This window comes from Poecilia reticulata, linkage group LG21 (assembly GCF_000633615.1).
Source record: "Poecilia reticulata strain Guanapo linkage group LG21, Guppy_female_1.0+MT, whole genome shotgun sequence".
In the NCBI taxonomy this organism is placed as follows: Eukaryota; Metazoa; Chordata; class Actinopteri; order Cyprinodontiformes; family Poeciliidae; genus Poecilia; species Poecilia reticulata.
The window spans coordinates 1,522,648-1,539,082 of NC_024351.1; the positions used below are offsets into that span (position 1 = coordinate 1,522,648).

General features: G+C 40.6%; 1 protein-coding gene across 1 annotated transcript in view; it reads left to right on the plus strand.

The window, feature by feature from the left end:
- The first annotated feature begins 42 nt into the window (after positions 1 to 42).
- Positions 43 to 16,435, plus strand: part of adgrg6 (adhesion G protein-coupled receptor G6) — a 75,226-nt gene continuing 58,833 nt past the window's right edge. The window contains exons 1-2 of the mRNA XM_008397151.1: positions 43 to 212; positions 10,755 to 10,843. Of these exons, the coding sequence (XP_008395373.1) occupies positions 211 to 212; positions 10,755 to 10,843 (91 nt within the window). The 5' untranslated portion in view covers positions 43 to 210. The remainder of the gene's footprint in view (positions 213 to 10,754; positions 10,844 to 16,435) is intronic.

The following is a 16,435-nucleotide window of genomic DNA, read 5'->3' on the forward strand; positions in this document are numbered from 1 at the left end:
TCCTCCTCCTCTTCCTCCTCCTCCTCCTCTCTCCGCCCTCTCTCCTCTCCTCAAACTTTGGAGACTTTTTGCGCCTCAGCGGAGACGCGTTTGGGATCTAGCTGGTTTGGACTCTTTGTGAATTCCTTCATTAAGAAAAAGAAAACTCCATTTTTCCTGAGAGTTTGCAGAGAGACAGGATGATCCTGCAGCCGCCGCTGCAGTGAGAACATGTGAGTCTTTAAACTTTATTTCCAGCCTTTGGACCTGAAGATGCTCTGGTTCCTCCTGCTCGTCTCAGTTTGCTGTGAGTTTAGTTTTCAGGAGTTAATTGAATGTAAACTTCCAGCCGGGATGCAGATCTGCAGCTGAGGAGAAAATCTTTTCTGCGGTGGAAAATGTTTCCATGGATCCGCTGACATCTGCACAGGTTTTCAGTTTGACACGAGAATCCGCAGAGATCGAGCTAAAACTGCTGCGGAGGGGAAAAAACTAATCTGGTCACTTTTTATGCTAAAGTAATTTAATTTTTACTAAACGTTTTCGCTGCAAATTGCATACAGTTTCACCAATTTTTATATATTATTACCATTATCAGTGAAACTCAATAATGATTGACCTGTCATTTTTATTTCCTGTGGTTGAAATTCAGTTTTATTTCTGTTTCTGGGAGGGAAACAAACTTTGTGATGTTTTTTTTTTTGAAGGACTGAAACAGAAAACCAATCAGGATCAGTTCTGATTGGTCCACCCATTTCATGTCCAAACGACCTGAAAGTCTTTAAGACTCTTTTATTGATTTATTGATCTATTTTAGTCAGTTATTGTAAAGTACACAGAAATAAATCCCACCTGAAACTCGCTTCATTTTTAATTTAAGGCTTAAATTTGTTTTGTTTGTCAACAACTTGAAGAAATTATGACAAAAAATTTGTATTTTATCACAACTGAGTGTTTTATGAAGCTTTTCTCATGTTACTTATTTCAGCTTGAATTATTCAATTGTCAAATTTATGAAAAAAATCAAGAAAAACAGAATTATTTATCTAAAGAAAAGATATTTCTGCAGATATACGCCAAACTGAACGTCTCATTTTGTCTCAATAAAATCTTTTTATGTTGTTTTTTACTGGAATCAGAGAAAAAAAGAGAAAATATTGAAGATTCATCTAGATTTTAACACAGGAAAATGTTTGTAATAAACACCAGATTGTCAGGTTGAGCTTCATTCTTCTCCCATCAACCCTGACTCTCTTCCCTGCAGCCTGATGCTGCCACCACCATGTTTAGTCACTTCTTCAAAACGCTGTTTGTTCTCTCTGAGAGGTTAAACATCTGGACTCTTTCTGCTGATTAGTTTACATCTAAAGGATTTAGTTTGATTTTATTTAGAGGTAGAATAAAAGTGAAAGCCCTGATTTGTCCTTCTCGCTCTGCTCTGTTTCAGTCTTTTACACAAAGTCCCGACAGAGTGAGTTTCTGGTTGTAGCGTGACAAAATGGAAAATAGCTGTGAGGAGCATTCATGCTTCTTCARGGCGATGTCRTCAGTTGAAACAAAATATTCAACATTTCCCTTCAATACTGAAACAAAGAAACAGTTTCTGTCTTCCCATGTTTGGAAATGTAAGAATAMAGAGTCACTTCTCCGAGTTTTACTGTTTATCCCAAAACGTTTTGGGTTCTGCTGGGCTGAAAATCAGTTTCTGGAAACGAAAAACCCGAGAACCGTCTCCGGTTCTGTTGTTTATACGTGAAACTCGGGTGACACTGATCGGATTTCAACACATAAACTCTCAGAAAGTCCTGGACGTTCTGTGAAAGTTTCCTTTTTCTTTCCATGGTGGTCAGACGGCAGATGATGGCGGACGGTTTGAGACGAAGCAGAAAACATTTTAAAGTTTATTATCGGTTTCATTTGGGACGTCAGGCTTGACTCTGGATGTGAGTTTTGCTCGTTTTCTGCCTTTTTTTAATCCCGTGTTGCTGATGAACTAAAGGAAGTTAAAACTTCTCTAAAACTCAGTTTGTGCTACAAATGGAAATCAAACTGATGGTGAAACTTCAGTTCACTGAATTAAACTTTATTGAACTTTTTTTTGTTTAAGTGAGAGATGATTACATAACAAACCTTTGCACAAAGTTTTTTGAGGTGAACATGATGTTGTACATATTTGGGTCATTTTTTTAGCTGTGATGGGAACCAGCTGAATAAAAAGTTAGTTCCTCTAATCCTGAAGCTCAAATCAGAAACATTAGTTCTGCTAAACCGACACAGTATTTTAACCGCCAAGCACCACCAGTTTCATTTGGACATAATTTACATGTTCTGTAATTATCTTCAACACTGTATTTACGATTATATTTTGTTTATTTTGTTCCTTTATGTTTCTGGTTTGGAATCAAGGCAAAATTGATAAAACTGGAGCGAAATAGTCTTCAAAATAAGAGCATGAATTTAGGCTCAGCTGCAGATTTAAGTCCAGCCTGAAGTCGTTGAGCTTCTGATCAGAATATAAAACTTTACCAGATCATGGTGGACTTCAGGTTTGTGTTTCCTCACTTTTAAAACTTTTTCCTTTTATCTGGTGAGGAATGTTTGGCTCTTCTAGAAGGACTTTCTCAACTTTCTGCTGGAGATCAAGATAAATGATTTTAGTGTAAAACGTGACTGCAGGGACGTTGGGCGAGTCGAGGTTCTCCAGAAATTGGACTCCACTTTATTTAGACTTTATCAAAGAAGGTGTTGTTAAAGGAGGATCTGCTGCTGCCAGCTGTTACTCGACCTGTGAAGGCGATGCGGCCTGAAGCCTCCGTCACGCTGGACGCTGTTAACCAGGCGAGGCGCGTTAAATAACAACCTGTTGACGGGTCGGGGGGGCAGTTAGCAGGTCCAGGTGGAAACACAGCTGATCCGTTACTGGAAGATGGAGCCGGAATGTGATTTAATTAAACTGCAGGGGGAAAATCTGATCTCTCCACCTGCAGCTTCACTGTGAACCTGCTGACATTCACAGCAGAAGAAGAAGAAGGTAAAACAAAGACGGATCCATCCGGACTGCTGGTTTACATGAAGCTTCAGAAATAAAAACAGTTTTATGGTTTAAAACCGGCTTTACTTTAGAGTCGGAGACGATTCGCTGCTGTGCGTTTGATTGTTTTGTCTTTCAACAGGATTTGGATTTTCTTCAGTTTTGTACTTATTGCTCTGATTGCATCACCTTTTCTGTTGAGTATTTTTAGTTTTCTGTTTCCTGATGCTTGAACATGGTTTGATAAATATAACACTGGTTTGGTCACTCTGAGTCTGAAACTAATGAATGGATGAAAGACAGGTTGAAGGTTGATTGATTAGCGGATTGATAATCAGGATAATCAGGTGAGTCTGGTATTTATAGAGACATTACTGTCTCTTAAAATTAGGCTGAAACAGTGACTAGTATGAAGTACCGTATTTTCCGCACCGGATTATAAGGCGCACCTTCAATGAATGGCCTATTATAAAACTTTCTTCATATAAAAAAAGTTTTAAAATAGATCATTCACGCATTATAAGGCGCATGGACTTAGCGATACAATACTCTACTGTTACACATTCACTTTTATAAAAAAGGTGGTCCCAAGTATATTATATAGTAGTCTGCATCAGTCGTTGTTTCACTCACGGTGTTGTGATATTGTGCCCAACTGCATTCTGGGTAACACAGACCAACCGACACGTCTCTCTTCCCCCGCCCCCCCTGGTCTTAAATTATTATCAAACTTTATTAACAAACCAGCGTTCTGACAACTATCCCAGCATGCACCGCGCGCTTCTTCTTCTACGGGGAAAATGAAGTCGGCGGCTGCTTACTGTAGCTGCTAGACCTGTTGTGGCTCAATATTGGTTCATATAAAAGGCGCACCGGGTTATAAAGCGCACTGTCGGCTTTTGAGGGAATTGAAGGTTCTTATGTGCCTTATAGTGCGGAAAATACGGTAAGTAAATATTTCTGCTTATTTTTATTTCATTTTTATTGTATTATGTGTAATTGGATGTTTTCCAGCTTAGCATGGCCAATTAGCGACCGTTCCCATGTTTTATTAATAAATATAAACACCTCACAGAAATCTGTAATAGATTTGTTAAAGTACCAAATTGATGAATCAATTATTTTAACAGGAGGTTCACCATGTGCTCATTTAAAGCTAAAATTAGCAGAGATTTGTCCAGCCTGCATTTATGAGGCCATTTTATGACATGACGTGTCCACCCTGTCATTTTCATGTGTTATGAATATCATTTATTTTCACCAGTTAAGCCAATCTGTTCTTCATTTACAGTACAGTCATTTGAAAGTTTGACCTGTGTCTTTGTCGTTAGATTTTATTTGGAAAGTCCAGATCTTACAGATTTAATGAAGAAACAGTTTTTTATAATGTCATTAATATCCAAATAATTCTCCCATTACATAACCTCAGGCCCAAAATGTTTTCTAAAAATGTATTTTTTCTCCTCACCATTTTCACATATTCTGCTTTGATCGTGTCTTTGAACGGTTTGCATGTTTTTCTGTTTACCTGTAGTTTGAGTGGGAGTTTAACCAACAACATTCCAGTTGCATAACATCTGTGTAAGGTAGTGAATATGCAGCTCAGWGGGAATCTCTGCTGTTTGGAGTCTGAAAGCCGTGATGCTGACTGAACGGATGGATGGGCTGATAACAGATGGACTGACCGGTCAGTACTTTGCTCTGCCCGGCTCCTCGCTCCGGTTTTGCTGACACCATTGGAAACATCTCAGGTCCAGCCGATTTGCTCCATCAGGCCGTTTTTGTTTGACACAAAGTTTCTGCTGCTCAGCAGTCAGTGAAGCCATCAACACTTCTCTTCATTTGGTCTCAATCTGTTGTGTTTTTCTGTCAAGCAGCCAGATCTAGTTCTAATCTCCTGAAAGTCGTCTTGATCTGCAGTTTTCCAGAGTTTCTGAGTCTGGAAATGTTTCTCTGAGCTTTCACTGAGCTTCTCAATCTTTCTCCAGAGATCTTAGTTTTCAAAGTATATGCAAACAGCCTCACAAGCTCGTTTTGCTAAATATTTAAGTTAGCAGAGGGATAAATTTACACTTGGATCTTTTATTAACTTGAGGACTGTGGTCTCCCTTTTTTCTTCCCATTTTTCTGACGTCCAAACCCGGACGAACTCATCATATCTCTTGCATAAAACACTGCAGACACATGAGAATGGACACATTCTGCCACCAGATGGTTCTGTCACCTGGGGTTCAACATTTTTCTTGCTATATTTGATCATTTTCACAACTTGACTGTTTTGTTTAAAGCTTAAACAAAAAGGAGGGAATCGCATTAGCAACCGCCGACTCAGCATTTTCTGAGTCTCAGACTCTCAGTCTGCAGAGTCACTGACGTGATAGTGAAAATATGTGAATTGTTCTGGTAACAGAGTTTATCCTTCAACATTCATGAATGGTTTTTTAAACATATTCATGCTGCGGTGGCCAACAGGTGCAAACGTGCAGCAAACGGTGAAACTCGCTGCAAAAAAAGATGAATGCAAATGCATGTAAAATAAAATGCTGCAATCAGAAGAAATAGAAGCAAATTTCTTCTGATATAGAAGCAAAATGCTGCACAAAGCAAAAACGGCCTCCAGACCACTAGGGGGAGCCTGGAGTAGGTCATATAACCTTTGTAAAGATGTTGTTGTTCTACAATATTTTTTTAAAAAGTATAATCTATCTTTTTTTTCTTAATCCAGCTTTCTTCTGGACTTTGCTGAGGTTGTAGTCCCATTTGATTTGCCCCTAGTGGCCTGGAGGACTCCTGTTTGGTGGGTTTTGTACTTGCTGCTGTTCCAGCGTTTTCCATTTCGCGTCTCTTCCCTGTGATGACAGTGTTTTGTTGTTTGCAGCATTTATTCTTTGCATCATTCATGTGTTTGCTGCCTGTTTGCACCTCCAGCGCACTGCACAAAACACAAAGTTTTTACTTGAACTTAGTTTTTTTTTTCTCCTCTGGTTGTTGGATGAAGATTCCTGAGCTGAAATAAGTCACTGACTGTTTGACACAATGTAGGATAATCATCTTGACACAATACATTTCTCAGCCTTAAGCAGTTCAGAGTGGGGGGTTTAAAATATCAGGGGACATTTTGAAGAAAAGCAACATTCAAACTTTTATAAGTGACGGACACCAGACGCGTTCTAAACACTGAAGATGATCGGCTCTGGAAACGTTCAAATTCAGAACCGTTTAATTTCTCTGGTGTGAAACCAGGAGCCGTGGGCCCCAAAATGTCTGCCTGGAGGCGGAGGGCTTGCAGGCTGCCATCCAGCCCTGCACACACAAAAACCTCCGTCTGTGTGCAGCCTTGTTCGCTGACCTCGCTCCGCTCGTCATTTCCATACGGGAGGAGGCGGGGAGACGAGGAAACGAGACGCATGACTTGACAAAGAGGCGAGTTTTCTTTAATGTCAGCAGCTGCATGAATTTTCAGAAGTGGATGCTGGAATTAAAACTGGAGCCTGTTCGCTACGCTGTAAATATTAATGATCCTTTTGCCGTGTTCCTGAGCAACAGAGTAGCAATTTTCTCCTAGTTTCGGTCCAGAATCTGAATGTTTTCAGAGGATTTTTCTTTAAGCTGCTAAAATCTGACCTGTGAATCATCCAGACATGAAAAGCTGGGATGGAGTTTTTCAGCAAGAAAAACTTCAGATGGTTTAAACGAAGGACAAATCTATGGAAAAGCACAAAACACTCTGTATGAAGCATGGTGGACAGTCTGTGATGCTGCGGGATTCTCATTAAAGGCCTGGTTGTTCTCTGCATGGTTGAACGTTTTCAGGTAACTTTAGGCTCATTTAATCTTTGCACAAAATGAAGATCCAAAACATCGAATCAACATAGATATTTTTACCCAGATACAAAGTTGATCTTTGTTAATTTTCTCAGTACAAATGCTTAAATCAGGAAACCTGTGAGCTGAGGTGGAAAGATCTTCGATGAAGACCCAGAAGTCTGGACTTTCTAGGGTTTTTTCCCCTCTGAGTTCCGTATTTTCCGCACTATAAGGCACCGAAAAACCTTCAATTTCCTCAAAAGCCGACAGTGCGCCTTATAATCCGGTGTGCCTTATATATGGACCAATATTGAACCACAACAGGTCTAGCAGCTACAGTAAGCAGCCGCCGACTTCATTTTCCCCCGTAGAAGAAGAAGAAGCGCGCGGTGCATGCTGGGTAGTTGTCAGAACTCTGGTTTGTTAATAAAGTTTGACTGACCTATCTACCTACTGACCTGATAATCAGGTCGTCTGCAGGTCATTTAGCGCCACGTTCTCCACCAACATGCTGTGCGCAAACGGAGACGGGTGACCATCGTCCGGCCACGTCCTGACCCAGGAAGGCTCTCCTCGCCGACCCGAGTCGGACTGTTTAACATTCTTTATCTCAACAAAGTGGCTTTAGACATTCATCCGGGGAGCTTCGACTAGCATCCAGGATGCTAGTCCGGGGTGCTAGTCGGACTAGCATCTGGGGTGCTAGTCTGACTAGCACCCCGGATAGGGCCTATAATATAGGGACAGTATAGGACAGTATAGCCCCTATACTGTCCTTATACTGTATAGGGCCTATACTGTCGCTATAGGGCCTATACTGTATAGGGACCAGCCCCTATACATTTAAAGCTGGGGGTCAGAGAGACAGAGACTGCGGCGGCAGCGTGGCGGTTGGTCTGTGTTACCCAGAATGCATCGTGAGTGAAACAATGACTGAGGCAGATTACTATATAAAGTACTCGAGGACCATTTCTTTATTATTACACATCCACATTTGTAGAGAACGGACCAAATCGCGTCCCGTATTACCGAACAGGAGGAAACCGTAACTGTAGCGTCTATTCTATGCGCCTTGTATATGAAAAAAGTTTTAAAATAGGCCATTCATTGAAGGTGCGCCTTATAGTGCGGAAAATATGGTAAATCTTCTCATATTCTTTGTCCAGTTAGATGGAAAAATCTACTTAACACTGAAAACATTTAAAAGCTGAATATTGAAATTGTTGCTTAAAGCCTTGAAGATGTTGTAGATTCCACTGAAATTACCTTATTTAAGGACTTTTAATCTTATTTTTAGATCTTGATGTTTAGACGGCGACGGGCTGTTTTAGTGTAGGATAAAAAACCAAGGCTAGAATCAAGAGGCCTGAGGTTTTTTTTTGTTTGTTTGTTTAGTTTTTTCAGACTTTCTGACACGTGAAACATAAAATCCATATATTTGGATGAGAAACTTTGCTGGTTTCTGAGCTTCAACACAGGAAGATTCAAACCACTGAAGCTGGAATATGAGGCAACATTAACATCTAACTCATGATGCACTGATTGGGTTTAGATCAATCATGATCTAATATTGGAACAAATTATTCATTTAGCGCTTTAGCATTTTTTCTAACTTTGAAAACGATTAGCACACTTAGCTTCCCTAATTTCATCGGATAAATGTTGTTTTGTAAACTTTAAGTTGAATAAACTTCTGTGTTGAAGTTTTGATTTCCTGTCAAGCATTCTTGAAGTAGTTATGTTTTATAATCATGCTCTTATTTTGAAGTATATTTACCTCTGACATAAAAACTGGCAGCAGAGTTTAGGCTTTTATTGCCTTAAAAGCTTCAGTGACTCAGACCCAGTTGAAGTTTTCACCTTTCCCATTAAACATTTATAATGTTCATCATGGTTTTATTTCCTTCATCTGGAAAGATTTCTCCTTTTAATTCTAACATGGACATTTAAACTTGAAAAAAATAAGAGAAATGTATTTTAAAGGTGTTTTTTTTTCCAGTTGAAGCATAAAAATGTTCCACGCAGCTCGTCTCATTAGCAGCTGGAACAGCCAGCGGCCTGAAACATTATGACGACCTGTGGGAGCGTTTTGATTGGCTCCCGGGGGCCATGAGGAACACGTATACGTTACATGAAGGCGTAGGTGGTTCTCTGAGATCCCTGGTCACTCGTTTATTCAGTGACCGGTGGGCAAAACAAACAACGTTTTTGTGTGTGGGAACGTCTGTGTGGAGAGGAAATGTTTTTATCTGCAGCCGGATTCATGCTGCTTATCTCTGCTGTCAGTAACTGTTTGAGCTGGTTGAGGAAAACGTCAGGTTTCAGTTGTTCTGCAAGAGAGAAAATGCTGCAACAGCAACAAGTTTAAAACGCTGCAAATTCTCTGCACGGAGCAGAAATGCTCCAGACCACCAGGGGGAGTCAGGAGCAGGTAATATTACTTGTGTAAACATGCTGCAGTTATGTAATAACTGTAAAACACTACATGTTTGAAAAAGGGATAAAGTCCATCACACTTCTTTCTTTCTTCCTCCAACTTTCTTCTGGATATCCCAAAAAATCATGACGTCCCGTCTTTACCCAGGGTTTGGTCATCTGTGATTTAGTGTTCGACTCCCCCTGGTGGTCTGGAGGACTTCCGCTCTGTGGAGAGAGTTTGAAGCGTTTTATACCTGTTTATACCTCTGTGTGTGTCTGTGTGTGTGTGTGTGTGTGTGTGTGTGTGTGTGTGTGTGTGTGTGTGTGTGTGTGTGTGTGTGTGTGTGTGTGTGTGTGTATGCACGTTTTTACTCTAGATTTAAAGTTCCGATAACTCCTGTTTCTATCAAGCCATTTTATTTTTCATTTCCAGCTAATTTCTCACCAGAACGTAAAATATTTCCTAACTGCAGAAATAGTTAGGAAATATAACTATTTCCTAACTATTTATATTAGTTAGGAAATAGCTAATATAGCTATTTCCTAACTAATATAGTTAAGAAATATAACTATATATTCTGATCTTGTAGCTATTATCCACAGGATCATGCATTCCTGATCTTGTGGATCAGGAATGCATGTAATATTGATATACATAATAAAGTTGAAGTTAACACAAACCGTTGTTTCAGAATAATTTGTCCATGTTTTTCTGTAACATTTAAGACGATCATCATAGTAAAACCAAACCAGACTTCAAGAAGATTTAAAAATAATAATAAAACAAGTCGATCCAGTGTCGTATCCGGGTCAGTTTTCCACTCCGTAACCCCGAAAACACATGAGAATCTAAGAAGAAAGTTATTTTTGCATGTTAAAGTGTGTTTTGAATGTAACTTTTTGTATCTGGGTCATTATTCTCTCCCGCAGCTTCTTTTTCAACTACATGCAGATGTTCAATTAGGAAAATGAAGTGATGCAACTTAGTTTTTGGAAAAGTCACAAACCTGTGAAGTGTTGAATTCTGATTTCAATTAAGCATTTTATTTGCTCCAGAACTGTCTGTACAAGCACAACACACTTTTGTAATAAATTTCTGCTGATTTTGCTTCCCTGCGTTTCACGGCGAACGTTTAGCTGAAAGACAAACGTGGCGTCAGACGGTCTGCTGCCATTAAACTGACTCACTGCTGCAGTCTGACTTTGCCACACAGCTATTCGTCCAAAAGTGCATTAAGAGACACATTTTCATATTTCTTCTCTTTCTAAAGTAATTTAAGTGAAATCAGGAAGGAAAACTCTTCCTTTCTCTGCACGATTAAAACATGAAAGCATTTAGTTTTGTTTCTGGCTCCCAAAAAGTGATGATTTCATCACAGCTTCAAAGTACTGAAACCTTTTTTCACAGCGACATTTTTGCGTTCCAGTTTTTCAAGGTGATGCTTTTTGTTCCAAACAAAACATTTTCTGATGAAACGTTGCTGCTGAAGGTCTGGACTGATGATGTTTTCTTCCTCAGGGGGTTCTTGCCTCGTCGGGGAGGTGGAAGGTGGAGGCTGCGGCACGTCGTCCTGTTTGTTTTGCTGTGGATGTTTCTGCACCGGACYGGTACGACCCGACTCGCCCTCTCACGTTCACTCTGTTGTTGTTTTTTTATCTTGTTTGTTTATAAAGTGTCAAAATTGATTGTCTTTACTCGGCCGCATTCCGGGTGGAAAATGAAAGTGGCGTTGCTCTCGTAGGTTACTGAACTGACCAGAGTCGATATTTCTAAACAGTGTTGGATATTTTCTTTTGCTGAAAACTAAATTGATTTGGAGCAAAAAAAGAGAGAAAAATCAATGTTTTCATAGATTTTACCCTCACAAACAGCGACGTCTGTGTAACAGTAACGTCAGGCTTCATTATAAATCAGAGGAAAGTTTAAACATCCAAACAAAAGCGAAGAGATTAGCTTTCCTCTTAACATAAATTCACCCTGCATGTGTGCAGAGGACAGTTGTTGCGTAAGATGAAGGGTGGGAAATCAGCCCACAACACGCAGAAACCATCGTCTTCCTCAGTAATTACCACCTTCACTCTGAGCTGCAAACGACCAAACAGCCACAGAAATTCATCAGAATTTACTCAGATGTTGTGGAATCAGCTGTGAGAGCAAATCCACTGGAAAACAAACAGTTTCTCCAAGCAGAACTGCAGAGAATGTTTCAAACAGGTTTTATTAGTATTTCAGGTCGCCAACTACAGATGGGCCAATCCTGATTCCACAGATTTATCGTATTATATTTAAAATTAAACGTGAGAATTATTGTTTCTATTTGCTGAACAGCAGAATGATGCGTAAGCTTGTTCTGGTCACACAGAGGCGCAGCAGAGGATGCATTTTAAAGAAACACCATAAACATGATGTGTCCTTGTGTGTCGTCATGGAAACGTTTAAAGAGCCGAGGACCGCCGCTGGTTTGGTTGGTTGTCTGTTCCAGGGCCTGGAGGTGCCATCTGCTCAAACAGTTCCACATACATGGGAGCGTCCAGCTGCCGGATGGATCAGGAAGGAGATTCTTTCTGGTTTGGATGTTAAATGTGTGAATCAACCCCAGAACCAAAGCAGATGATCATTTAAAGAGGCTGCTGAAGAGAACCGAGTCCTGACGGAAAGAGGCCGTTTCTCCACCGTCAGCATAAAAAAGCAACATTACAACCTGCAAATGCACTCAGGCTACAAAGATCTTTATTTTTAAAAGTTTTTAAACTTCAATTTACTGCTCCTGAAAACAGCCCAAGCACTTAAAAAACCCAGTCAATAGTTTTTGGCAGTGAGTTAAAAGCTTTTTAGTGTCTGGAAATCAGCCATTTCAAAAACCTCCCAAATGTTGAGTCACGTTGGACTTGCACTGCGTCGTTACCTAGCAACCTCAGTGAAGCCTAGGGCGTCACCTAGCAACCCGAGCTGAGCTTCAGCACGTTTGGTCAGCTGGTTCCACTGCCGTAGGCTGTACAATGGCTGCTGGAAAAGACAAATGTTTTGTTGCAGAAACACTGATTGTGTTCTTGTTGGTTGTGCAGGAGGCCACGCTTCTGCTTCTCGAAGATGTATGGTTGTATAATTGTGAGTCTGTTTGCAGCCATTTTCACATGAGTGCAAATGTTGAGTTGTGGGGCGTGGCCTCCAGGAGCTTACTTCGATTTAAAGTGACAGAGCCCTAAAATTAAAATCTCATCTGAGAAGGATTTTGTGCAAAAACTGTAACGACCATGTTCAGTATGGCCAATAAAGGAAACACACTAGGTCACCTTTAAGTGATAATTTATTATCGTTTAGTATTTTGAAGTGCGGTATTAGCAGCTTCTTGTTGTTGAGTTGCTTTGCTCCAGGAGGGACTGGTGCGCTTCACAACATAAAGAGGAAAAAAAGCTATTTAAGCAACATCTCCAGACATCTGCTGGGAAGTTAAAGCTTAAATGAAACCAACAGACAGAGGCTGAAGGACAACAACCCACTTCCACCAGTCCTGACAGGAGGAAGGGGCCACCTGGAAAAGCCTGTGGAAGGAAAACCTTAAGGTTTGAGCCGAGTCAAGACAGCGAAACTAAATACCGAGGAGACGGATGGAAACATCTGAATTTAAAGTTTTCTGTCATTATTCTAATATTCAGCAAACAGAAATAACTTGTTTAATCCTGAAGCATAAAAACTTTGCTGTCATTTAATTGTCTCACAGTGGAAGTAAAAATCTGGGACACATTGTTCAGTTTCACAAAGATTATTCCGAATTTGAAACAAAGTGACTTGTTCTAACTGTGGTGGGTTTTGGACCCGGCCCACTTGCATCAGCACCTTCTAATGCAAGACATTCCAGTTTAAAGGCTCTGCAAACAGCAGTTTTATTAACGTTCTTCCATATTTCGACAGATTTATGTTTCTAAAATAACATATATTTTGATAGTACACTCAGTTCTACACTTTATGGCTTAGTTTTATGGCTTTTTAACTCTAAAAAGGATCCAAGAATAGATGATGGTTATTATACAACAAAACTTATGGTTTGAATTTATAATTAGCATCACATTATAGCAGATTTCAGCAAACTATTTTCTACATGATGGGTTTAATTTGCTCCAGAGAAGCAGTCGCCACCGCTGCACATTTTACTGTTTTATGAGTTACTATTCGTCTCATTTATGTTTTTTTTCTGCTGTGGGAAAAATGCTGCATACTTGACTTGAGGATAAATGAAATATTTGGCATTGTGAAAATGACCCATTGAGAAAAGCGGAGCCTCCCTGTGAAGCGGTTTCCTCAGAGATGCAGCCTTTCTTCTGACAGCAGCCGTTTGAATTGATCTGTGTCCTGCCATGTTTCCATCATCCTGCTTGTTTCTGCCACGCTTCATCCCACGCTGTTGTTTCCTCATATTTTCCGTCCCTCTGTGCTCCAGCATGCCGCGTTTTCCCTCACAGCTCCATTAACAAAACCCACTTTTCATGCCTCAGAGCCGCTCTCCTTCATGAAACCTGCGGGTGGATCTCTTTTCCATCTGGCTGATACTTTGATCACAGCCTAGAGCTTTTTCGTTTTGGAAGTTCTGAAGCCATGCGGGTCTCCACCGGAGCCACGCTCTCTACGCTTTCATTCATTCATCGCGGTTTTAGCCAGAAATTGATCTTTTCTCATGGTTGTGAGACGGTTTGGGTCTGGATTTGCAGACAAAGTGAGATTTAGGAGAAGAAACAAAATGTTTGAAATAGATTTGATGTGAGATGTTTGAGGGCTGCACAGTGGAGCAGTTGGTAGAGCTGTTGCCTTGCAGCAAGAAGGTTCTGGGTTCGATTCCCGGCCTGGGGTCTTTCTGCATGGAGTCTCCATGTTCTCCCTGTGCATGGTGGGTTTTCTCCAGGTACTCCGGTTTCCTCCCACAGTCCAAAAACATAACTGTCAGGTTAATTGGCCTCTCCAAATTGCCCCTAGGTGTGAGTGTGTGTGTGCATGGCTGTGTTTTCTGTGTTGCCCTCCGACAGACTGGCGACCTGTCCAGGTGACCCCGCCTCTCACCCGAAATGTTAGCTGGAGAGGCAGCAGCACCTCCTGACCCCACTGAGGGACAAAGGTGCAAGAAAATGGATGGATGGTGTTGGGAATGGAAATCCCGATCGATGAATCATAATTTGTATTGACACACGGAGCATAAAATCAGCCAAGAAAAGCATTCAGACTTTACTTATTTTATTCACTTTCAGCGCTGAAAGGAGACGCTTTAACCATTACATCCGAGAAGAGTTTCTAAAAAGTCTGTAGCGTCTGAGGAGAAAGAGGAGGGTAGCTGATTATATGGACTGAAGACACTCCCTGAAATCACACCATGTCTCTGTGGCCTGGGAAAACGTTTCTTTTTCGTGAGAAATGGACCTTGGTGTCTAACAGAATCAAACATGTAACTTTTTACTATGGGCCTTTGTCTAACAGCATGTGACTCTTTCTCGACCTTGGTAAAGCGTCTCAACAATGGATGGATGGTGAGATGTTTGAAGTTTCCTGTGAAAACCAGCTGATGGGTGTTACAGAAAAACAGACATATTTAAAGTCTCACTCCTTCTTTTGGCCTTGTAACATTAAATCTGAAAAATACAATCAAAATGAATTGATCATCTTTCTTTGTCTAATATTATTATATTGTATAGGGGTGCAACTAATGATTAATTTAGGAATTAGTTTATCTATCAATGATTCTGATCGGATGAACAACGCTGCAGATTGTTATTTAATCACGATTAGAAATACAATAAATAAGAAAATGTGTCTTGAATGCAAAATGTTTATATTTTTGAACAGTTTTGACCTAATTGCTGCTCTGAGGATGTTGATGTTTCTGAATTTGGTTTTTTAAGAGTCTTTATAATCCACTTAGTGGTTAATTGATTACTAAATGATTTGATCAGTATGATTAATTGCTAAAGCCACAGTGTTGTATTGTCTTAACCATATCTGTAGTGGTCTAACTAAAAATGAAGTTACTGTTTCTAAAGCATCAGTCATAAACTTTAGTTCTGCTAGCGCTAACCCGCTAACCCAGTATTTATCAGAAGCCTGGTAGTTAGTCAGGCTATCTGCTCAGGTAGCCGGCCTGCAGTCAGAGCTTCACGTAGCTGCAGGAATGAAAACATAGAGATTCGATGTGCGACTTTTTGATTCCTGCATCACATTTTCCCAAACATGTTGGAGGGAATGATTGTTTGTGCCAGTTTCACTCATTAGACGGGAAACTAAAAGCTACGAACCGAGGAGCCGATGAGCCAGGGAGCAGAACCGTGCTGCGCTTGATGTGTTTTCCAGAACCAGAGCTGCAGCCCCTGCTGCAGCAGCCTCGGGCCAAACCGAGCTGCTTCACGCCGCCTCGTAAAGTTCCCAGCAGAACTGAACCGTGACGCGCAGGCGCTGCTGCCGGGGCGGTCAGAACACAGGCTGACCCGCGGAAAACCTGCAGCTGCAACGACCGCTTTCTCTTTAAAGCAACAGAATCACGTCTTAAATGAGCATTTAATAAACATTCCATGAGCTTTGGTACATTATATGGGCTTAAGATGCACAAACTGGACCGAAGAGCTGCAGTTACACCTTTTATTAAACCTTTATTACTACAGCATAAACACTAAATCTTGTATTTTTGGTCTATTTTGTTGTGCAAATATCTTTGCACTTGAAATGAGACTAAACCAGTTTCTCTTCAACAGTTTATAAGAACTTGTTTTAAGTCAGTTACATGTTCCACTGGTACATTATTTCCGTTATAATAAGACATTTCTCCCATTTTATGAGGGAAAAAAATCTGCCAGTGGAACTAGTCAGTTTTTATCATCAATACTGAGGAATTATAAACTCAAAACAAGCTTCTATGCCAGTGGTTCTTAACCTTTTTTGAGGTACCGAACCCCCCAGTTGCATATGCGCATTCACCGAACCCTTCTTATTAATTATATTAGCTGTGTTACCACCCCCACACCACTAGAGGCAGTACCAACCCCGAAAAGATGCGACTAAGGAGCAGATTTAGACTATAGAATTTGGTAAAAACTCTGAGTTTTGCTGAAGTAAATAAAGACACAAGTTCAAATCGCTGCTGAGAGTGGAGCTCCTTCAATCAGGGCTCCTCCACAGCTCTGATTGGCTCAGCAATGTAACGTGATCCTCTGATTGGCTCAGCA